A 12,255-nucleotide genomic window follows, 5' to 3' on the forward strand; every position below is an offset into this window, starting at 1 on the left:
TGGTGTGTGAGAGAGAGAATGGCACTAAACAGAACTGGAACTAGAGAACTGGAACCAAAGATTTAGAACCACAGAATTAGAACAAAAGAATTAGAACTGAAGACGAATAAGAGAGGGTGCCCCTCAGATCGTGTGTGAACTACTGTAGATAAGAGGTCTTCCTATGCCCACTCTTGAGAAGTCTTTTTCTGAGTAACCGTGGGTAGCAGTCCTGGGAAGTTTGTGCTTCATCCTGTGGGACACTGAGGAGTCTGTGAAGGGCTTTAACAATAACAACACTAACACACTCCAGTGACTGTGTGAGGGTACTTAGGGGGAAGACCCTGGAAGCATGGAGACCATTTAATAAACTGATGCAATAGTCTAGAAGAGAGACGGTGGGGTCTGAAGTGAGAGAAGGACTCTATGGATGGAGGAGAGGGGAAGGTGCCATAAATATGCAAAAGGAGAAAAGCCACATAGCATGGACTACTACTGTGTGGGGGAGGCAGAGTAGACTGAGACACAGGAAAAATTGGAGGAGTGGAAAGAGAGAATGTTTTCTGAATTAGATGATTAATGTTCATTGGGTTATTTAAACTAGATGATAGGGCTGGGGTTATAGCTCAATTGGTTGAGCACATATGAAGCCCTGAGTTCAAGTGCCCGCAGCATATAGCAAGCACACACACCCCAATGGATGGCCCCACACTCATGCACAGATGGAAGGCACTAACTAGACTTGGGGAGTTCTCAATAACAACCAAAAAGGAGACATGGAGTTGGTAGATGGGAAGGGGTACTAGGGGAGTTGGAGGGAGCCAGCAGCAGACAGATACAATCAAAATACATTGTATAAATGTATCGAGACTCCAAAACATTGAAGTATTATTTTAAAAATTAATTAATGTAAGCATGCATCCTGGCACATGCCTATAATCCCAGCACTACAGGGGTGGAGGCAGGACGACCAGAACTTCAAGGTCATCCTCAGACTACAACGTAAACTTTAGACTACTGTGGGCTACATGAGATGCTGTAGGAAAAGAGGAGAAGGAAGACAGAGGAGAAGGAAGGAAGGAGGAGGAAGAGAAGGAGGAAGAGAAGAAAGAGGAGGAGGAAGAGAAGGAGGAGAAGAAAGAGGAGGAGGAAGAAGAGGAGGAGGAGAAGAAAGAGGAGGAGAAAGAGAAGGAGGAGGAGGAGAAGAGAAGAGAAATAAAAATAAATAAAATAAGACAAAATAAAGAGAAAAAGAAGAAAAGGAAGAAATGTGGTGATATTATGCACCCCAATAAAATTTATCTGGGGATCAGAGGACAGAGCCAGCTACTAGATTAGACTTAGAGGCCAGACAGTGATGGCACACATCCTTAATCCTATCACTCAGGAGACACCTTTAATCCCAACACCTGAGATCTCCTGTCTTTGCTTGGGAAGCACACACACCTTTAATCCCTGGAAGTAAGATGGCAGGGAAGAAAAAGGCATATAAGGCCTGAGGAAACAGGAGCTCACTCTCTTGAAGCTGAGAATTTCGTAGAGGTAAGAATGTGGCTGGCTTGTTCTGTTTCTCTGATCTTTCAGCTTTCACCTCAATATTTGGCTCCGGGTTTTTTGTTGTTTGTTTGTTTGTTTTATTAATAAGACCTTTTAAGATTCATGTTACAAATAAAAGAGAAGGAGAAAAAGAAAAGGGAGATGCATGGTCTGAACACACAGACCTTGGGATGATCTGTGTGTCATTTATTAAACAAATCAGGTGCTCTCAGGAAAAGGAGAGAGGGCCTCGTGGGTCATACAGGCAAAGACTAGGGAAATGTACTGTTCAGGAAAGGATGTTGTCTCTGGGATAGAAGACGAGGGTCAATGCCAGCTCTGCTGCACACAGCCAAGTTTGATTGGGTTTCTATTTCTGTTATTCAAAGATAAACATTTCCTGATTTCAGTCATGAGAGAAAATGCCAGAGGCTATTGCTCAGGTGGCTTTATTCTTTCTTATTTATTTATTTGTTTGTTTATTATTTGTTTGTTTATTTATTTTTCAAGACAGGGTTTCTCTACATTGCCCTGGCTGTTTTGAAAGTTGCTATGTACCCCAGCCTGGTCTCAGACTTAGAGATCTATCTGCCTCTGTCTCCTGAGTACTACGATTAAAAGCATGGGCTACCATGCCAAGTTATTTTATTTTTTTAATTTTATTACTATTGTTGTTACTGTTGCCATTTTATTATTATCATTTTATTTTACTTTATTTTTGGAGAAAGGATCATATAGTCTAAGCTGGCCTCAAACTTTCTATGTAGATGAATGTAACCTTGAACTCCTGATTTTCCTGCCTCCTTTACCCTTAGGAGTCAGGATTATAGGCCTGCAACCATCATGCCTGGTTTATTCAGGGCTGGAGATTGAACCCAGAACTTCATGACTACTAGGCAAGCACTCTATCAGCTGAGTTACATCTTTTGCTCTCAGTTTTCTTATGTTATCAAAACTGCATTTCGGTGACATTAATTTTTCTTATCAGATGCTTAACTATCCTGAGACAAGGACCTAGTTTGGGTTATTTAGATTATCCTTTGATCATTTTTTCAGTATAAACCTTGGGTGTGATAGGAAACTGTTGGGCTACTGATACAGCCATTAGTTTGCTATTCACTAAACTTTAAGATCTAAAAAGCATAGACAAATCCTGCCATGGTGGCTCACACCTGTAATCTGAGCACTTGAGAAGCTGAGGCAGAATTATTGTGAGTTTTATTTATTTTTCTTTCTTTCTTTCTTTCTTTCTTTCTTTTTTTTTTTTTTTTTTTTTGGGGGGGGGGGGGGGATTTCTCTGTGTAGTCTTGGTTGTCCTGGAACTTGCTCTATAGACCAGGCTGGCCTCGAACTCAGAAATTCACCTACCTCTGCCTCCTGAGTGCTGGGATTAAAGGTGTGTGTCACCACCACTTGGCTGATTTGAGGCCACTCTGAGCTACATAACGTGTTCTGGGCTAGCCTGAGCTAGACAGCAAATCCTTGCCTCAAAAAATCTGTCAATCAGTCAATCAATCAATCAATAGCTTAGACAGTGAATTGCAACAACCTTAAAGGAGTCATCTAGCCTCATGCTAGGCTTTATGACATTTAGCATTTATTTTATTATTTTACGGTTTTTATTTATTGTGTGTGCTACGCACGTGTCTGTCAGAGGACAACTCACAGGAGTGTGTTCTCTCCCTCCCTCGACTCAGGCTTGGTGGCAGGTGCCTTTACCCATGAGCCACCTCACCAGCCCACATTTAGCATCCATATCTTCTGATTTATTTGAACAAAACAAGTACCATATTTAAGCCAAGGAACAAATGATTCACCAGTGCAAGTCAGTATCTAAGAAAGCTAGAATACTAGGCCTAAATTAGCCAGGTGAATTTCTATTGGAACACACACAAATTCCTTCCCTAGTTTTCTGAAAGGCAACAGATTAAGGATGGTGGAGGTAATTGTGCCACATGAGAGCCCCCTGACTTGGGACACACTAATATTACATGCTTACACATAGGCAGTGTTCTTCTGGGCACCACCCTGGAAAGTGTCTATGGTGCTTGGGTTATTGGGGCAGCTCCAGCCAATAAGAGAGGAAGTGGGTAAGAAAAGAGGCCATCATGAAAGACAGAGATGAGTGGAAGGCTGGGGGAGGAGGCTCTGAAAGGCTGGAGTCCTGTCCTGTGGAAGGGGGTTTGGGTGAGTCCTGGTACACTTGGAAGGGCAGACTGCCCCCAAGCAGAAGGTAAAGGCAGTGCACAGGGAGATTAAAAAACAACAACCAAAAAAGAAAACCTCTTGGTTATCATCTCTTCATAAGTTGAATAGGCTGCTGTGTAAGGCGGTGAGTTCCCCACAGCTAGAGAATAACAATGAAAAGAGGGCCCTGGAGGAGGGACATGGGGTCAGATCCAAAGGCCACGGTGCTGAGACCTGGCATGTGGTCATCTGTCCAGTAGCTTTGTCTTCTCCATCAGACACACCCCCATCATGGCTGTATTGTTTGTTTTCTCCACACGCAGAGATCATCGGTTCTACAAATCTTATCATTCTTTTGGAGGATGAAATCTTTGCTGATTTTTTCAACACATTTCTTTCTCTCCCGGTAAGCATTCTCAGCCCTGAATCCAAACGTTCCATTGACATGCCTAAGTGTCTGTTCTGTTTTATTAGTTTCTTTTTCAAATTGAGATTTTTTTTTTCTGTTTTAAAATTCATTATATTTAGTGTGTGCGTGTGTGTGTGTGTGTGTGTGTGTGTGTGTGTGTGTGTGTGCGCGCGCGCGCGTGTCGAATGCAAGCACCAGGCATGTGTGGAGATAAAAATGAAATTTGTGAGAGTCTGTTCTCTCCCTCCACCATGTGGGACCCAATGGTCAAATCCGGGTCATGAGGTTGGTGGATTGTAGCTTTAAGTACTGAGTCACTTTGATGGCCCTGAATTTAATCTGAGCAAATAAACAGGAACCAGAACCAGCTCTCAAGTCTCCCAGAACTTCCCAATCAAATCATCCTATGCAGAATCTTTTCTTGTCTCTGACACTGTCTCAGTTCTCAGGAGCCATTTTGAAACATGTTAATTATCCAACTCACTAATACAATTTACATAGTTCACAATGATGTTCTTGAAACAGTGATATGGGAAAGTGTCATTCTAGCGGGGGTGGGGGGGGAGTATAGGCAGATATAAAAGCTGTTTCTAATTAGAAAAAGATTTAGGACTTTGTTTTCTCTCTCTTAAGTCCACAAGAAGGTAAGTATTACAATGCATTGGTAAATACATACTACTATCAAGAGTCTTAGATTTTACATATAAGCAAGGTAGCTCCCAGGTCTACGCAGGGTATATCCAAATGAAAAGGGAATCGTGGGGGCTGGAGAGATGGCTCAGAGGTTAAGACTGCTCTTCCAGAGGTCCTGAGTTTAATTCCCAGCAACCGCATGGTGGCCCACAACCATCTGTAATGAGATCTGGCGCCCTCTTCAGTATACATAATAATAATAAATAAATCTTTAAAGAAAAAGGAATGGTGGAATTAAGTCAACTTAATGTTCTTGTGCAGGGAAAGCTGTTAATGTAGAAAAAATGAGAATAATATCTCTTGAAATAATAGTGTTGGGGAGCCTCTCTTCCCCATGGCTGCTGCAGATGAAACTTGCTGTATATGTGAAGATTTCTTCTGCTTTGGGAGGTTTTCTTTAGCTTTTTGAACTAGTTGCTTTCCTATTTCTGTGATAAGACACCATGACCAAGGTAACTTAAGAAAGACAAAGTTGATTTTTGGTTAATGGTTCCAAAGGGATAAGAGTTCACGATGGCGGGGAGGAGGCAGGCATGGTGGCTGGGGTAGAAGCTGAGAGCCACATCCTGAACCTCAACCACAGAAGACAGAAAGAGAGAGGGCACAGGAGAGAGAGGAGGGAGGCCACACCATCTAAAGCTATCCAAATAGTGCCACCGATAACTGGAGACCAAACATTCAAATATCTGAGCCTATGGACAATATCCTTTTGTTGTTGTTATTGCTGTTGTTGTTGTGGTTGAGACTGTGTTTTAATTACAACGTATCTCCCTCCCTTCCAAATTGTTCCATAAACCCCTCCACCACTCCTTCAGATTCATGGCCTTTTTTTTTTTCACTAATTGTTATTGCATGCATATGTGTATTTAAATATACACACATATTCCTAAAAAGAACTTGTTCCATCCATATGACGTTACTTGTATGTATATTTTCATGACTGACCATTTGGCACTCACTGTTCACCCATTTGGTGTGCTTCCTTCCCAGGCAGGACCACCTCTCCACTTGCGGCGTTTCACAGTCACCTGTAGTTTGTGTGGTTGAAGCTTCCCCGTCCCGTCCACTTTGGCATGATCATTTCGTCCTCCTTGTTCAGCTCACATTTAGGCAGTCGGGTTGGCGGGACTTACGAGGATAACTTCTGATGTCACATTCAGACACAACCTCACAGCAAAGTCCCTCCTCCTCCTCTGGCCTTATAATCTTCCTGCCTCCTCTTACACCATGTTCCCTGAGCCTTAAGTGTGGGAGTATTTTGTAGATGTATCCATCAGGACCGCACCTGTTACAGAGGGTCTTCTTATTCAAATCGTCACATTTTATTTTGCAGGTCTTTGGTCAGACACCATTTTACAATGTTGAGAATTCACAGTGGAGCTTGTGGCCAGACATACCTTATGACTTGGTAAGATTCTCACATGGCAAAAGGTTCGGGGCAGAGGGAGGGGGGTGTGTATTTGAAGAATTTGGAAGTGGGAAGGAAGAAGACAGGTAGAGGGTAACCATGGAAGAAGATGCAAAGCAGGTGAGTAGGAGAAGTAGTGTTCAGCCAGGGAGACAGTCCGCAGCTTTACCCATCCCAGAACGAGCAATTGCTGCTGAAGTCTCTCTTGACACTCTAGTCAACAGTTAGGAAATCTCTCATGTCTGCTGCGATGGTTGGGGAGGAAATGCTTGAACACGATGCTGAGAAGAAGTCTGAGGTCACACACCTAAGCAAGAAAGAATCTAAGGCTTAGCTGACACAGTGTGAGGTAGGAAACTTGGGCCACAGCTGTGGCATAGCTGTGATCAGCTGCGCGCTGTAGGCACAGCAGCCCAAGGCCAGATGCCTCTTTCTTCTCAAAGCATGCCTTACTTTTTTTCACCTTATTTCTTTTTCCTTTTTCTTATAAATTATTCTTCTCATCTCTTTTTCCATTATGGAGACTTCAGACCTGCCAGTGGCTTTCTGTTCTATGCTAGAAGTGTGTGTTACTGGAGAGATCACACTGCTCCTCACAGCAGGAGTTTGTTTCTCTCTGAGTTCTAGAGACCTGAAAGGAGCCAGCCTGTTTCAATTGTTGCATTTGGTTTCTCCACTATAGTTCAAAGCTTTGCTGTTTTTCTTTCTCTGGTAGACTGTCCCTCAGGAACCCCCCCCCCACACACACACACACATGGTGGTATGTCTATGTTTTTTCTATGTGTTTGTGTAGTTCTTGAAAGAGGAACTTACTCTGTTGCTCAGGCTAGACTAGAACTCATGAGTCTCCTGCTAGAAGCTGGGATTAAAGGTATGCACCTTCACACTTGGCTTCTTTATGCAGTTGATATGGGTTGGGGCTTTATGAGAAATTATTTTGAAAAAAGAAGCAAGTTATCAGAGTTGAACCTGACATCACAGAACAAGAGTTTTGCTATTCCTTTTTTTCCCCCCAAACAAAACATAGCTGTTTTCTTAATTCTTAAACAAAGTTGGGAATAAGGAAAACTTTCTGAAGACACGTCAGTTTTTGTTTGTTTGTTTTGTATGTGTGTGTGTTTTAATTTTTTTTTTCTGACTTAACGACTTTCATCTTTGGGAACGTCAGCTCAAGTCTCCTCTCCCCTTAGGCATAACTTTTAATCAGCACATTTCTCCTTCCAGCCAGATATGGCCAATACAACATGACCTGATCTCCCGTTGTACGCTGCATTTCTGAAGGGCTCAGTTCTGTTTATCTTTGTGTCGTTTTGCTTAAACTCTAGATTGCCAAGTACAAAGGCTTATTGACCTGGTTGGAAAAATACCGGTTACCTTTCTTCTGCAAAACCGACTTGTGTTTCCATTACATTCTCTGTCAGGAACTCATCAGCTTTATTAAGTCCCCAGAAGGAGGTAAGCATAGATGTGAGAGCGTGTGGAGAAATATGGGGAGCCATACTGCATAATGATCCTATGCTTATCAGTTCTATGGTAGGATACAGATCCTGCCTGTATTTGTAGACATGGAAGAAGCCAAACGCCTGTGGCATCAAGAGGTGACACCACTGGCCTCCAGGGGCATCTGCCTTCACGTTCATATACCCACACAGATACATGTCTATACCCACACAGGTACATGTCTATACCCACACAGATACATGTTTATACCCACACAGGTACATGTCTATACCCACACAGGTACATGTCTATACCCACACAGATACATGTCTATACCCACACAGGTACATGTCTATACCCACACAGGTACATGTCTATACCCACACAGATACATGTTTATACCCACACAGGTACATGTCTATACCCACACAGGTACATGTCTATACCCACACAGATACATGTCTATACCCACACAGGTACATGTCTATACCCACACAGATACATGTCTATACCCACACAGGTACATGTCTATAGCCACACAGGTACATGTCTATACCCACACAGGTACATGTCTATAACCACACAGGTACATGAATATACCCACACAGGTACATGTCTATACCCACACAGGTACATGAATATACCTACACAGATACATGTCTATGCCCACACAGATACATGTCTATACCCACACAGGTACATGTTTATACCCACACATTTATATGCATATACATAGTCAAAAATGATAAAAAAATAAATCTTTTTAAAAGTTCATTATTTTAGGGAAGAAAGTAAGAACTGGAGCATAGGGAGACAGGTTGTGGAATGCCACCTTTAGGTATGGCACAACTATTACCATCATGAGACTCAGCAGCCTCAGCTACTTGCTGTAGGTGTGTGTAGTACTGACCCCGTCAACAATCAATTTTGGATGGGAGAAGGCTTTACCCCTTACCACTAAACTATCGAATATTGAAAAATTATGGGAAAGGGAGAAATGGTTCTCAGTGGGTTTGGTAAGTCCAAAACTGTGGTCACAGAGATGTGCCTGGTTAAACTCAAGAGATCACAAAACAAAACAAATATAGATGGAAATGTGAGAAAGAGATCTATAGGAAGGGAGAGGGAAGGCGAGAAGGAAATAGAAGAGACTGGAGGAGGTGAGAGCAATCCGTATGCAGTATATACATGTGTGAAACTGTCAAAAAGCAAGTTCAGTTGGTAATAATAATGATCATCTTTTGAGATACACATGATTGAATGTGAGTGGATGGAGCCTTTCTGGGGCCACCATAGTTAAGACACAACCCTGACAGCCGAGAGAGGCCTTGGGTGGTTAGCCGGTTGTTGTGTTCTGGATATGGATCCCAGGAGCAGCGGTGAGAACAGCACCAGACCTGGAGACACCAGTGGAGTCTGTGACCTTTGAGTGTGATTATGAACGTCACCCTGGAGAAAGGACTTTCCTGGATCATTCTCAAGAGGAGCCCTACTGAAAGGCGATTCAAGAAGCCTTCAGGATCCTGGATGTTATGGGAAAAAATACAGGAAGACCAGAATACTGAAGATGACTGCAACAATTCAAGAAACATTAAGACATCAAATCATAGAGAGATTATGCGAACATAATGGAAATAGTCAATGGGGAGAAAATTCAGCTGTGTTCTAGATCCTCTTATGAACAAAACTAATCCTTGTGGAGTAAAACCATGTAAAAGGAAGATAGATGTGTGGAGATGTTCTCAGTGTTCATTTGTTCCCAAGTGTTCACATCACATTTGAGAGTAAACACAAGCCGGATGAGTATCACAAATATGAAGAGGAACTATAAATGTAAGGAATGAGGAAACTTCCTCAGCTCTCCCCAATGGTTTCTGAAACATGTAAAAGACTACAGATGCAAGCGATGTAGAAAACCCTTCAGTATGCATAGTTATGTTCAAAGAAATCATGCTAGGAAAAAAAAAAACCTATGTGCATGAGCCATGTAACCCACACCAGCATTGGATCACACAAATGCCTATGCACAACCAGTTTTCACTTTCAGTCATGAAATAAGCTGCAGTGAAAAAAAACTGTGTGTAAGAAATGTGAAAAAGCCTTCACTTATCCTTTTCCACTTCAGAACTTTGAAAGGAATCACTGGAGAGAAACCCTGTGAATTTGAGCAATGTGGGGGGAAGCATTAGCTTGTTCCATGTCCTTCTGATGCCAGGGGAAAAGCCACGGTGAAGACAAAACCTATGAATGAAATCCATGAGGTAAAGCCTCCCCTTATTTCAGTTTACTTCAGTACTATCAAAGGATTCACAACAGAGAGAACTTCTATAAATGTAACCAATATGAAAAAGCCCTTGATGACCACATTTAACCTTCTATACCTCTGGTGGTTTGTATGAGATTGGCCTCCATAAGCTCATATATTCGCATATTTGGTCCCCAATTGAACTGCAGATTAGGAGGTGTGGAGTGGGTGTGGCCTTGTTGGAGGAGGTGTGTCACTGGGAGTGGGCCTTGAGGTTTCAGAAGCCCACACCAGGCCCAGTGTCCTTCTCTCTCTTTACCTGTGGATCAAGGTATAAAGCTCTTAGCGACTGCTCTAGTGCCTTCTTGTGTGCCACCAATGCTCTCCTCCATGATGATAATGGACTAAGCTTCTGAAACTGTAAGCCAGCCCACAATTAAATGTTTTCTTTTTTTTCCATTCAGCTCTTTATTAAACAAGTCAGAAGGTGTCTTGGCAGAGACACATCTATACAGTGTACAAAAAGATTATCCCATAACAGGAGAGTGATAGCACAGATGAGGATATGCAGGTCCTGGTTTCTACCAAACTCCAGAAAGCATTCCCTAGAAAGAAAACATGGGTCTCCCCTTTACCCGACTACAGCCACAGAATGGTAGATTTGTACAGCTAATCCAAATTACTTGCAACCTGATGCCACAGAAATGCTCTTATTTACATAACAAGAATTGCTTCCTGGGATATGGTACACAAATTTGCTCACCCTAACTCCAAGAGGATTCCTGTATGGATAACCATGGAACCAAACAGTAGGTTTTAGTTCTTTTTTTTTTTTCCCCCTTTTATAAAAGTTGTCGCTGGGTGGTGGTGGCTCGCACCTGTAATCCCAGCACTCAGGAGGCAAAGGCAGGTGGATCTCTGTGAGTTCAAGGCTAGCCTGGGCTACAGAGCTAGTCAAGAACAGGCTCCAAAGCTACAGAGAAACCCTGTCTTGAAAAACAAAACAAAACAAAACAAAAAAAAAAAAAGTTGTCTTGGTCATGGTGTCTCTTCACCACAATAGAACAGTGACTAAGACAATACCACATTGGATTCACATTGGACTCAAACACCCCATGTGTGTAAGCATTGTGGTGAAATGAAGCCTTTTACAAATTGCAGTCCCTCTTAATGCCATAAGAAGATCCACAGGGAAAAAATGTTATGTATCTAATCAATGTGGGAAAGTCCTCACTGATCACAGTTCCTTTAGATGCCACAAAAAGATTCACAAAGGTGAGAAGTCCTACATATATGTAGGAAAACATTCATCTTTTCCAATTTTCTTCAATGTAATAGAATGATTCAGTGTAGAGAAACTGAGAGTTATGTAATGTGGGAAAGACTTCATTCATCACAGTCCCCTTCATTTCCATGGAAGGTTTCATAGTGTAGAAAATCCTTAGGGTGTAAGATATCCTTGTGTCCTTTGAGTAAGTCAGGAACACATTAATATAAGTATATTGGAGATAAACAATATGGATGTAAGCAATATGGGAAAGCCTTTTCTTATTCTGCTTCCCTTTGAAAATATGTGAAAAGTCTCCATTGAGAAATGCCTATGAAGATACAAGAAGCCTATAGAACACCAAACAAACTAGACCCACACACACAAAAGTCCCCTTGCCACATAATAAACAACTAAACATACAGAATAAAGAAAAAATATTAGGAGCAGCAAAGGAAAAAGGCCAAGTGACTTATAAACCCATTAGAATAACATCCGATTTCTCAATGGAGACTTTGAAAGACAGAAGGACCTGGACAGATATAATGCAGACACTAAGAGACCATGGATGCCAGCCTAGACTAATATACCCAGCAAAACTTTCAATCATCATAGACGGAGTGAACAAGACATTCCAAGACAAAGCCAGATTTAAACAATACTTATCCACAAACCCAGCCCTACAGAAAGCACTAGAAGGAAAATTCCAACCTAAGGAAGTCAGATACACCCTCAGAAACACAGGCAATAGATAACACCACAGCAGTAAACCGCAAAAAGAGAAGTACACATATACTACCACCAAAAAATAACAGGAATGAACAATCACTGGTCATTACTATCCTTTAATACCAATGGACTTAATTCACCTATAAAAAGACAGAGGTTAACTGAATGGATACAAAAGCAAGACCCATCTTTCTGCTGCATACAAGAAACACACCTCAAATTCAAAGATAGACACTACCTAAGAATAAAAGGCTGGGGAAAGTCTTTCCAATCAAATGGTCTTAAGAAGAAAGCAGGTGTAGCCATCCTAATATCCAGCAAAATAGACTTCAAACTAAAATCAATCAAAAGAGATCAAGAAG

At 41.9% G+C, this 12,255-nt stretch overlaps 1 protein-coding gene across 1 annotated transcript in view; it reads left to right on the forward strand.

The window, feature by feature from the left end:
* The first annotated feature begins 3,623 nt into the window (after positions 1–3,623).
* Rgsl1 (regulator of G protein signaling like 1) overlaps positions 3,624–12,255 on the forward strand; it is a 60,092-nt gene continuing 51,460 nt past the window's right edge. The window contains 4 exon segments of the mRNA XM_036201965.1: positions 3,624–3,702; positions 3,981–4,108; positions 6,138–6,212; positions 7,538–7,667. Of these exon segments, the coding sequence (XP_036057858.1) occupies positions 3,624–3,702; positions 3,981–4,108; positions 6,138–6,212; positions 7,538–7,667 (412 nt within the window).

Source organism: Onychomys torridus, chromosome 11 (assembly GCF_903995425.1).
Source record: "Onychomys torridus chromosome 11, mOncTor1.1, whole genome shotgun sequence".
Taxonomy (NCBI): domain Eukaryota; kingdom Metazoa; phylum Chordata; class Mammalia; order Rodentia; family Cricetidae; genus Onychomys; species Onychomys torridus.